The following is a 12,427-nucleotide window of genomic DNA, read 5'->3' as shown; positions in this document are numbered from 1 at the left end:
AATGTCACATTTCCAACAACGTTTGCGGCTCGACAGCACGAGAGACGAAACTGACAGGTGAAATGTGGGTGGTCACCACACACACACACACACACACACCTGCACAGACCAGTGTGGCTTTTCCATTTAAGCTAATGGATCAAAGCTGAAAATCAATACATGTGGTGTAACAGCAGCAGACAGGCTCTGTGACATCATCACCGCCGCCGCCGCTGTTGTAAAAACAGTTCTGTAATCCTGTTACCCCTCGCACTCCATCGATCTTCGTCTCCTCTCCTCCCACAGAAAAGGGAGGAGGTGTGGAGGTGAGAAGTGGTAAAAGGGATTTGTTAAAGGATGAGTATGCAGGAATTTTGACTTGGAGCAAGAAGCAAGTACCTTTTTTAGTCTACAGGGGGCGCTAGTTTGTGTCTTCCATGAATCTAAACCTGGTCAAAGCTTTTATACAGAGTTATTTTTGCTTTTGAATGTTTTGAAAATGTTTCTCTTCACAGTCACGTCTCAGGCCGAAGGTTGGCTTAGATTTGAGGAGCTGTTCAACAAATTAGCAGCAAATTTGTAAAAAAAAAAGGTTTAAAATACATAAAAGCTCAAATTAAAAACAATCTTGACTTAAATTATCCAAATATATATTCTATATAAAACAATGGTTTTATGTATCATCAATAACTGGACCTTTTTTGAGTTCCCCCCCCTCCTCCCTCTGAGCTGATCCTGACTCTCCCCCACACCACAGCTTGTTCATCCTCTGAGTTGCATTACTGCAATCTGCCACCAAAACACATGCTGGCTATTTGCAAAAAAAAATAAAATGGGAAAACCCCTACGGAGACATGGTGCAGAAGAACACGCCAACATCTGTACAAACGTTTGTACGTTTCTTTCTTTTCTGTAGAAAATCCCTGCATACTCCAGCCCAACAGAACCAGAACCAGAACCAGAACCAGCCGGAGGTGAACTGTATCTGAGTCCAGAGCCTGGACCTTCACCTTCACGATCACACTCTGTAAACAACCGCAGCCCAACGCTCACTCCAGCGGCTGCTCCGCTACTACTGACAGTGTGGTCAACAACAAGATCACCTGAAAGAACATGAGCCTGGATGCAGGGCTCTAAAAAAACAAAACAAAAAAAAACAAAAAAAAAAGTCCAAACTTGAAATGACAGTGATGAAGTTCAGACAAAACAAACAAACAAAAAAAAAATCTCTTTCAACTTCTTTCTTGTACTTGCAGCCTAGTGCCAGTGGGTGGCAACAGAGAGCTCCTCATAGATGCTTCTCTTTGGTGACCCCGTTCTGTACATGTTTTCTGCAAAAAAAGACAAACAGAGGCAGAGAGTGAGCGGCTCAGCTGGTGCTCAGCAGATGTTAGCTTAGGATAATAATCCACACGTCCGTATGGCCGCCATCGCCGCCGCCGCCATCGCCATCGCCACCGCCGCCTGGTTGATCTGCTCAGTCTGTGTTACACAAGCCTGATCGATCTGCTCCTCCTGCACCGACACCTGCTGTCAGTCCACGCTCTGAGCTGCCGAGGTCAAAGGCCGCTGTGATAATTAATCTCTGGAGTTCACACACGTCGGCTGAAAGGTAACCACGCAGATAAAAACCGCTCGATCTGTCGAAACTACTGATAAAACGGAGGAAGGAGACCACCGCCGTACACCATTAGAAGGTTTTTTTATTAAATATTTATATTATTTTTAAATCCTTATTATACTTCAGAGCAGAAACACGCTCTGTGACGGCGTCTATATTTTGAGGTTGACTGTGTTGCAGTTCAGGTGAACCTGAACATCTTTGTCATCATGAAATTATTATTATTTATTTCTGTCTTTTCTGAAATTAAATCTTAATTAATGTTAGAAATCTGTTCAATACAGTCTATGATGTTTTCTTTTTTAAAACTTCCAGATCTGGAATGTTTATAGTAACTGAACAGTTTTTTCTCTGGACTTTCAGGGTCAAATCCACAGAAATCCACAGGATAAATAATATTATGCTGCAGTACATTTTACATCTTTATGGGATGTTTACTGCCTTTGCCTTAGTTTCCTGATTATCTGTGAGATTGTAAGACGATCCTCGTCATCGTGGGACTAATAAAAGGATCGGTTATCATCGTCTCCACCTTTATTCTTTCTTATCGACCAAAGATACAAAAGCTGGAACAGAGAACGGAATCTCTGCTCTCGTATCGTGGATCTACTCTCAGGCCCTGGATCGTGCTTTGAAAAAAAAAAAAAAAACCCGGCCCGGATTAAATAATAAACACAGAGCCACGTGGACACACACACACACTAACAGTGTCAGGAGCTACGGTCTCTCGTCTCCCGTCCCACGTCTCGTGTCCCACGTCTCACGTCTCTCGTCTCACATCTATCGTCTCGCCTCGTCTCACTGTGAAGCTCTAATTCCTCCAAACAGATTCACGGACTTCAAAAGAGTCAGCCATTACAAATATATCCATTTTCTTAACTTTGAAGTAAAGCATCAGGAATATTCTCATTACCATTTCTCTGCTGTTTAAAGGGCTGTTCCATCTTTTTCTTTTCTGCTGGCAGCTGCGTTTTCAGTCCAGACTCCAAAAAGGTGGAACTGTACCTTTAACAGCACAGGAGTGCAGCAGCTTATAGGCCATAGATCAGGCATCGTTAATGCGCCGCCTTAAAAGTAATCTTTTAGTGATGAGGAAGTTCTACAAATAGCACGTGAAAGTCGCGGCTCTGGTTTCCTGCCAAACTTCGAGCTCCTAAAAATAAACGCTGCCTTTAAGACTGCGGCCTGAGTGAAGTCGTGAGGCGTTCACAGTGCTGCTCACCCCTGTCCGCTGTGATGTCCAGCATCACCGTCGCCGTTGTCCTTCACCATCTTTGGGTCCGCGTGGAGGCCCGCCGCCGCCGCCGCCGCCCTGCCGTCGTCCTCCTCCTCGTACTCCCTGACGTCGTTCACCTCCTTCATCTTCAGCACCTTCACCACGAAAACAACGATGAACTGCGAAGGAAAAAAAAAAAAAAAAAAAAGCAGAGTTAGCATTAGCGTTAGCTACATGCTATCGCTATGTGTGTGTGTGTGTGTCCTCGCACCAAGAACCAGTAGATGTTCATGAGCAGCAGGGCGAAGAGGAGCGTGTTGAAGAAGAAGTAGAAGGGCAGGGTGGGAACGGACTGGAGGCCCGACACACACGTGGCGTACAGTACTTTGAGAGGGAACCAGTAGAGACGGAACCAGAACCTGGAGCAGGAACTCATCATCATCATCATCATCATCATCATCATCATCATCATCTCAGTGAAGGACTACGTCAGCTTTGAGTATTCCAAAAACTATTGTTTCCTACATCAGTTCTAATAATCACATTCTATTCAGAACAAAAACAAATGGAGAAAAAAAAACCAACAAAAACGACGAGGCAGAATTGGTGTCTGACCAGGTGATGCTGAAGCTNNNTGGTAGCCTCCGCCGCGGTTCTTCAGGTAGATGTTGAGCTTGGTGAACTCCAGCTGGATGTCGTTGATGTCGTGGAGGAACAAGACCAGGATTCCTACGTTGTGGTATCTGTGGAGCAGCAGACGGACAAGACAACGTCACACCCTGGACCGGGGGGGGTGGCGGACCAATGACCACTCTTGGTCCATGTGATAAACAGCCAATGAGGCGCTCACAGCTGAAGTCTCCCTCGAACGATTCCTAGAAAGCCCAGACTGAGGCGTTTCTCTGAACTCTGATTCTTATCTCATTATTTGGGTTGAATTTATTTGCAGACAGAAAAACCTCAGAGACTTCACTGCTGTGATTATCAACCTCTTCTTCACACACACACACGCGTGTGTGTATGAAACTATCACACAACAGGAAGTGGATGACAGGAAGTCACGGTCACCCGCTGTGTTCACGTACAGGTCAAAGTGGAGACGGATACCTGAAGGCGTAGGAGAAGCTGATGAGGGCCAGCGTGATGATGTGGTGAACCACCATGACGGCCGAGTCCTTTCGCCACGCGTCCATGTACAGCGTGGCGTAGATGGAGTGGCCGTAGAAACTGCCCTGGATCAGGTAGGCGCAGTCTGCGGGGATACAGAGGAGCACGGCTGTGATTGGCTAAAAATAAGGACCTCCATGTTTGTGATCCACAAAGACAACACTGAGATTTAGACTTAAATGTACAGATGGGAACGCCATACTTAGAACATGTATAAAAAAGTATTGTTTGTAAAATTTAAAAAAAAAAAAAACAGCGTGTGCTTCCCTCCCTAGCCTGCTGGGGGTGCTGTAAATACAGTTAGAATTCTATTATTATTCTGGGTGTCAGACACACACTCCTGGGAATCACTCCATCCCATTCCATTTTATTTGCAATGAATTTGCATTACTGCATCTACTGCGTCAGCCCCCCCCACACCCCCCCGAAAACGTCTCGATGATTTGCAAATTAAAAATAAGAAGAAAAAAAACAAACAAACAGCCAAAGTCGACTGTTTGTCTTTGTCCAGACGTTTTTACCACCATACACTTCTAGTGGCGAAACTGAAATGATTTAAGTGAAGAAGATTTAAAAACAACAGAGCAGAGGAGTGGTCCAACATGAGGGTCGTTGTCCAACATGAGGATCGTTGTCCAACATGAGGGTCGTTGTCCAACATGAGGGTCGTCTTACACCAAGTATGACGTCGTCAGCAAATTACTCCACTTTTTAATCCTTATGCAAATTAATTAAAAAAAATCTTTAAACAAAGGCAGAAACTGAATGAAATGATTACATCATCACAAATAAAAAATAAAAAAATAAAAATCAAACCAAGACAGCGATGCCGTTGGACAGACATTTTATCACCACTCTCTTTAAATACTGCAGTGCCGTGTATTCAGTGACTTCCGGGGGTCGACGCCGCGGGGTCACGGGGTCAGCGGTAGAGAGATCTAGTTTTACCCAGGGTGAGAATCACAGACGGACGTGCGCCGGGGCGGCAGGGGCCTCGCTCGATTGGCCGAGACCTATCAGATGTTCAACGGAAACTTTCTCCTGGGCCGGTGGAGGAAGACCGGTCTCCAGTGGGATGGGGTTTCACTCAGGCCGTGTGTAATGTTTATTGATTGGACGCCCGTCATTAAACATTGAGAAGTGAGCCGCTAGATGGATCCCAACAGAACGGCTGCCAAGAGGACGGACACACACACACACACACACACCTGTCACACTGTAACTTCAATCTCCTCAGTCCGACTTCATCATCACTTCCTCTCGTCCTCACAGTCTCCGTCCAGTTGAGGCTGACAGAAGTCAGAGGAGACGGAGTGGAGTTTTACACCTGGGGGGGGGGGGGTAGGCACCACCATAAAGTACCACACCTCCCCGCCACGCGNNNAAGGCATGGGATGCGGAGTGGGTTTTTACCCTGGGGGGGCCGGGGGGGGGGGCAGTCACTACTATACACTCCCCCCCCCCTCAGTCATCCAGAGGGGCAACTGGAAAACGTCTTGCCCTCGTCCTCCACCAGAGCGTCTTCAGCTCCGACTGGAGCTGGAAATGTTCCGGCGTTCGGCCTCGGTGCGGCTGAACTCCTGACCACAACCAGCGTTATTTCTTTAATTCGAGGTCTAGTTTTTTCAAGTACGTCAATTATACACCAGAGTCCAGAGATTAACCCAGGACGCACGACGTACTTCAACCTCCAGAGTGAGCTGAACTTCCTGTGAAGACGTGTCCATCTGAACACTCTGACCGACGACCGCCTGACGTTTCATTGGCTCAGAATGACTTCCTCTCTCCAGCTACTCTCTGGGGTTCATTTTCCAGGTGAACTTTTCCTCACTTGGAGCTGGTGAACATTTGAAATGAGTCGTGTGTGTGTGTGTGTGTGTGTGTGTGTGTGTGTGTGTGACGTGGCTCTTACTGTAGAAGACAGAGGGCGGGTTGCTGAAGAAGGAGTAGGAGCTGAAGAAGAGCAGGTAGCTGGTGTAGGACCAGGACATGGTGTAGAAGCCCAGCTTCCATGCGCTCTCTGGCATCTTGGCCGCATCTTTGGGCAGCAGCCTACACCTCTGGGCTAAAGGCTGCAGGAGCGGAGGAGAGGGAGGAACCAGGTTAGACACAGAGTGGCGCTCACTTCGCAAATCACTTAGCCTGTGCTGCGGGCGTGTGTGCGTGCGTGTGTGCGTGCGGCTGAACTGCTGAGGCAGCGCGTCGTTGTAAATCCAACATGGACTCGTGAACGCACTGTGTGGCACAAACAACTCAGAGAGTACATTTCCTGTGGCTGCTCTTTTACAGCCCATTAAAAACACAGAGACGCAGCTGACGTTTGGAGACAAGTGTTAGGATTGGACCACAAAGTTTTTCTTTAATTCTGATAAAAAGGCCAGATTAGGATTAAAATAAAAGTATTAGACAGTGTGTCCATTGTAATTAAAAAAAAAAAAAATTAAAATTCCCAGACAACCCTGAAGGGGGTGCTATTCAGACACACTGTTCAGGTTTCATTTAACACTAATACCTTCACACATTTAAACTGTTCAAATCAATTTTAACAGCACCGTCAGGTCAGAGGTCAGTCACTAGTTTCCATTTGTGGTAACGACACGTTTGACCACTTTATTACAGTAAACGTCTTTGACTTTTGGGGGGATTTTTTCATCCTCTGGGGGGCATCAAAGTCACCTCGTGGGTCTCTCTCTATCCCTCTGAGAAAGAGAAAACATTTCCATCCACATACTTCCTCATTTCTTGCAAAATAAAAAAAACAAAACCACGCCTGACAGCTCAGCATGACACACTTCCTGAAGCCCTGAAAAAAACACCACATCATTAATCAACGTTCAATTATTGAACAAAAAGTCTCTCGACTGTCAGTCATTTAAAATATATTTTTCTGGAGTTTTAAACAGAACAAAAACGGTTCGACTCCCCGGGATCGTCGGCTGTTTCTCTCTGTTCACAGTGATTTGAACTGAACGTCTGGCAGGAACCACGGTTTGAGCAGCTGCCAGCACCAGTTTCTACTTTCTGTGTCGGGTTCATTACAAACATGACGGATGACGGAGGAATGTCCTTCACGTTCGCTCACGTTCTGCCTCACACGCTGGCTCAACAGACGGAGGTTGACGCTCGCCCACCCACTCACAGCGTGTTCCTCCTTTCCCTCAAATCTGACCTCTTGACCCCACAGCCTCAGTCGAACAATTAAAAAAAACTAAAATTCAAACCAGGGAATCATTCCTCTTTTTGACCACCGGGGGTGTTTGATTTATGGAAAAAGTTCAAGACCAAAAAAAGATAAAAGCAAAACATTAGGAACTAATTTCAGCAGGCGGGGGATTTCGGTGCAGGGGGGGTAAGGTGGACACACACACACTCACACACACACACACTCATGCATGTATTTAGGAAAGCGATTCAACGGTGTAACTGGAGTGAGGAGAGTGGACGCCGCCTGTGACAGTGATACACTCTCCTCTCAGCCACTCACTTGTCCACAGGACATGATCTGACCCTCGCTGATTGAATGACACACACACACACACACACACACACACACAAACACACACACAGCTGAATACAGACCATGTCATCTGCCCACGTTACTTATAGATGTTCCCACGTTTCTGTTTTTTTTTTGGGGTTTTTTTCCATTCGTGTCTGCGATCCGTCACGTGTGTGAATATATTTACTTATAGATGTTCCCACGTTTCTGTTTCTTTTTTGGGGTTTTTTCCACTCGTCTGTCTAGTTTAAAGATTTCTTCCGGAGCGAACGAGTTTCCTGCGTCCGTCCATCCATGTGGCAGGAAGTCGGCCTTGATCGCAGATAAAAATGTTAACAGCGACATATTTTGCGGTCCTAATTTGAGACCCACCCGTGGACTGGATGTTGGAGACCGAGACGTCTCCGTCCCATGGTGACACCACGGACGAAGGAACTGCAGATTAATCACAGGGTGGCTGTGGATTAATCATGACTGGCTGTAATTAGTCATGAATAATTAACAATCTGAGTTTTTTTTCTAAAACAACAAACAGATCCATCGTTGAATGGATCCTCAGTGTATATTTCAAATACATTAATGATATAAAACATGATATAAAATCAGGATCCCAACATGAAGGTGAGGAGGCCAACATCTCCCCCCCATTAAACTCCACTAAACAGGAAGTCAGAGCGCCGAGAGAACGGATATGGAAATGGACGATAGAAAACTGATAAACTCAAATTACAGCTTTAATAAAATCAAATCATCTTCATCTTCCCACTCACCCATCATCATCATCATCATCACCATCATCACCATCATCATCATCACCATCATCATCACCATCATCACCATCATCATCATCATCATCATCATCACCATCACATCACCATCATCATCATCACCATCATCATCATCATCATCCTCTCACTCTCTGTCTTGACTGATGTCTCCGTCTGTAGACGAACTCTCAGACGGAGACTTTTGTGTCACCACCTAAACCATCAGATCTCTTTCTATCCACCCCCACATCTGGAGTCCACAGCAGAGACGACTCCTTTCATTCCCTGACGTCGACGGTCGACGGACGATGCTGACTAAACACCAGCTGCACGTGAGCAGGAAACAGAAACACTGGAAGTCAGCGACCTCTGTGTCATGAAAGTCGTGACTGGAGAGAGCAGAACACCACCCACCTCCTCTACCCCCCCCCCCCCCCCCCCCCCCCTCTGTGGGGCTTTCGTTCTCACTCTTGCCCAATCACTACTTCCTCCTCTTCCCGCCCTCACATCTCCGTCCAGGACTGTGACATATATTTATAGAAGCCAGCTGTCAGCACAGACTGTAACCCCCTCCACTCCTTCACAGCATCACACAGCAACACCCCCCCCCCCCCCCCCCCTCCCCCCCCCCCCCCCTCCCCCCCCCCCCCCTCCCCCCCCCCCCCCCCCCCCTCCCCCCCCCCCCCCCCCTCCCCCCCCCCCCCCCTCCCCCCCCCCCCCCTCCCCCCCCCCCCCCTCCCCCCCCCCCCCCTCCCCCCCCCCCCCCTCCCCCCCCCCCCCCTCCCCCCCCCCCCCCCCCTCCCCCCCCCCCCCCCCCCTCCCCCCCCCCCCCCCCCCCCTCCCCCCCCCCCCCCTCCCCCCCCCCCCCCTCCCCCCCCCCCCCCTCCCCCCCCCCCCCCCCCCTCCCCCCCCCCCCCCTCCCCCCCCCCCCCCCCTCCCCCCCCCCCCCCCCCCTCCCCCCCCCCCCCCTCCCCCCCCCCCCCCTCCCCCCCCCCCCCCCTCCCCCCCCCCCCCCCTCCCCCCCCCCCCCCCCTCCCCCCCCCCCCCCCCTCCCCCCCCCCCCCCCTCCCCCCCCCCCCCCCTCCCCCCCCCCCCCCCCTCCCCCCCCCCCCCCCTCCCCCCCCCCCCCCTCCCCCCCCCCCCCCCCCCAACCCCCCGTTCCACGAAAACATCAGCCCACGCACGTTCACGCTCCACCACAGGAGCCGGAGTTCATCAGAGGGTCGAACCCTGGGCCGTATTTCTGGGACTCAAACCGACATGTTCATGTCGTGACAGATTATCAGACGTCGCCGTGGAAATAATCCAGTTACGCTTAATGACACTGGTCATCGCGACACACAGAACAATAAAATACTATTCCACTAGTTGGCAGCAGATGACTGTAAAAACACTAAAATCTCTGTGTGTTTCTTCAACTCCTGCGAGGGAGTCAGGTTGTGTTCAACTAAACAGGAGCAGGGATTTCTCTAAAGTCCAACAACACGTGTGTCAACAACTCAAACAATGGGAAACACTGCACTGCTGTCAAACACGAGTTACGTTAAAGGACAAAATAACCATGCTTGAATGATATAGATGAGTATTTAGTGCCCCCTATAGAGGGAATGGAGCTATACAAGAGGTATTGAAGGAAAATACAGGAGGATAAATAGTGAAAAATATAGAGCCATCATGGCAGATCAGAAGACGTAACGATTGTTCCGTAGTTCCCTCGGCAACCGTGAAGGGACACTGACAAAGACTGAAAAACTCCCCCGGTCTGTGTTCCCCTCCTCACCCGTTCTCTCCCCTCTTCTTTCTCTCCTAATCTGCAGCTGTGCTGCCAGCGCTCTCTCCAAAAATGTTCCTCCCGCTTCCCATGTCTTTCCTGGAAGCAAGTGACACAAGTGAGGACAGAGTGGACTCCACAGGCCTGAGGGACAAAAATGTAAACTGGAGCAGTGAGAGTTCTGCTCAGCCTCGCTCGTCCTTCAGTTCTGGGGTTTGGTGAAGCTTTGACAACTTCAGTTTTTTTTTTAATAATCCACATATTTATTCAAAAAGATAATGAACTAAAGTCATTGGACATCCTTTCCTGTTGGTGAGCTGAGGCCTAGCTGTCTTTGACAACCAATCCCTACCAACCTTCAACATCACCTTATCACTGTGACTAAGGATAAAAAAAAACCAAAAAACTTTTTTGAGTCATGACATTCCTCAACCCCATTACTGGAAGTGACTCAAATGGTCGTCAGACAGAAATGAGTCAACGGAAACTTTTCCTTTTTACCAACAAACACCTTATGGCGACAGATCACCACCAGGGACACAGTTAGACAAAGGTAGGGGTGAAATGTGGACATTGTTGTCCTCTGTCCTACAACCGTTACAGCCTGGTCATACATGCCGTCTCAGTGAGACACCAGTCAGTAAGATCCTTCATATCCAATAAACCAAAACCACTCAGAGGATGTTGAAGCCTCACTTCATTCATTCATTAACAGATAGTTTGTGTGAAGAGTCAACTGAAGTGTAAAAATATATATACGGGACTATCAGATCAGATTTTCAAATCTCAATTTAAAAAATGAATAATAAAAAATAATTTAAAATATTTCCTATTTAAAGGAAAACATATGTTGTTTATTTTTTTAAACCGTTTTTTTTTTAAAATGTTTTCAGCCAACCAGCAGCAGTCGCCCCCTGATGGCCCAGAGTGGTGCAGCGGTCGGCGTCTTTAGTTTTAATATCTGATCAGGACGACTCTTCATCAAGACCATATGGACCTGTTACAGACATTATAATCCTATCATTGGCTTAGTAGTGGGAGGGGTTGGAGGGAGGGGGGGGGGACGAGGGGGTGTCTGGGCTTCCCTTGTAGCACTGCTACTGCCTTGACCCACTTAGGCAAAGGAGGACAAAGAAAAAGAACAGCTCACAGTAGATAGAAAGAAAAAAAATCACAGAAAAGTGGATGAAAAAAATTAAAATAGAAAGGTGAGAAAAAAGACTGAGCCGATGAACAAGGACCTGAGCTCAGGAAAAGTCAACAAGGACAGAAGTTGGTTCTTACAGACAGAAATCAAAGTCTCCAGTCGTACTGTTCCATCATCAACACAGGTTACAAAACACGACCGCGTCGAGCAGAACCAGAGTCAGAACTGGACACTGCTGTGGCCCGACAAAAAAAAACAAAACAGTAATGTTCAGTTAGAGGTCTTTGTCTGCTGCCGTCGGTCATTAAAATCCTACGGTGGGAGAAACACCCAGGTCTAAAATGTCAGGAAATATTTTTTTTTGCCTCATGACGAAATGAAAATGAAACTAAAGTAAATGTTGCCGTGGTAAATCAGGCTGGAATCAGCTCTTTGTTTCTGTTGCACGTGTGACTTTGTGTATTTAAAGTAAACAAAGTAAGTTTGAATAACGACTTCCCAGGTCAGTGCCACATTAGTGAGTGACGTAGAAATGTCAAATCTGGGAGTTACGTCTGGAGAAAAGGAGCAAAGAATTGGTGAGACTTGATTCTGTACATTATAAAAGTTCCCTCCAGATTGATCTCTTCATATTTCAAACTTTATAAACGACTGTTTGTTTTTACAAACGTGATCGTTGCAGCAATGATGAACTGCAGCACTAGGGTGCGCTGTGCCAGAATCAGAGGGATGACAGTTTTGTGATCCTGTAAGTCGTTGGTATTTATGACGGTTGACGGTGTGGAGCGCGCGGCGCCGTAGATCACGTCAGGACAGGGTGAAAGTGCCAAACGAGTCAGGAGAGTCCGCAACAGTCGGAACAACCGCTTACAAACGGTGTCAAAACGACGAGAAGAGTTCACCTGAGTGGGCACTTCCCCTCGACCACAAACCCAGCGTCGGGTTTCTCCCTGTGACTCTAACGTACAACGATGATCCAGCCTGTGGTCGGGGACGTGGTCCAACCTCAGGCTGCTGTGCACGTTCACAACCACAGGAGGAGGTGAGGCTCTGTTTACAGGAAGATAAGCTCAGCAGCTGGGAAGAACAACACTGTTACTGGTACTGTTACAGCTGCTGTTACTGCTGCTGTTACTGCTGATGCTAATGATGCTGCTGCTGTTACAGCTGTTACTGCTGCTGCTGTTACTGCTGCTGTTACTGTTACTGCTGTTACTGCTGCTGTTACTGCTGTTACTGCGCTGCTGTTACTGTTACAGC

General features: G+C 48.0%; 1 protein-coding gene across 1 annotated transcript in view; it reads right to left on the bottom strand.

Annotated features, from left to right (window-relative positions):
• Positions 1 to 6: 6 nt before the first annotated feature.
• cers1 (ceramide synthase 1) overlaps positions 7 to 12,427 on the bottom strand; it is a 19,613-nt gene continuing 7,192 nt past the window's right edge. Inside the window, exons 2-7 of the mRNA XM_008330444.3 lie at positions 5,890 to 6,055; positions 3,924 to 4,092; positions 3,398 to 3,559; positions 3,088 to 3,235; positions 2,823 to 2,995; positions 7 to 1,310 (exon numbers count right to left, since the gene is read on the bottom strand). Coding sequence (XP_008328666.1) covers positions 1,268 to 1,310; positions 2,823 to 2,995; positions 3,088 to 3,235; positions 3,398 to 3,559; positions 3,924 to 4,092; positions 5,890 to 6,055 — 861 coding nt within the window. The 3' untranslated portion in view covers positions 7 to 1,267. The remainder of the gene's footprint in view (positions 1,311 to 2,822; positions 2,996 to 3,087; positions 3,236 to 3,397; positions 3,560 to 3,923; positions 4,093 to 5,889; positions 6,056 to 12,427) is intronic.

This window comes from Cynoglossus semilaevis, chromosome 2 (assembly GCF_000523025.1).
Source record: "Cynoglossus semilaevis isolate Cse_v1.0 chromosome 2, Cse_v1.0, whole genome shotgun sequence".
NCBI classification, from domain to species: domain Eukaryota; kingdom Metazoa; phylum Chordata; class Actinopteri; order Pleuronectiformes; family Cynoglossidae; genus Cynoglossus; species Cynoglossus semilaevis.
The sequence above is the reverse complement of the archived record's forward strand: the minus strand, read 5'-3'. Positions and strand labels throughout refer to the sequence as shown.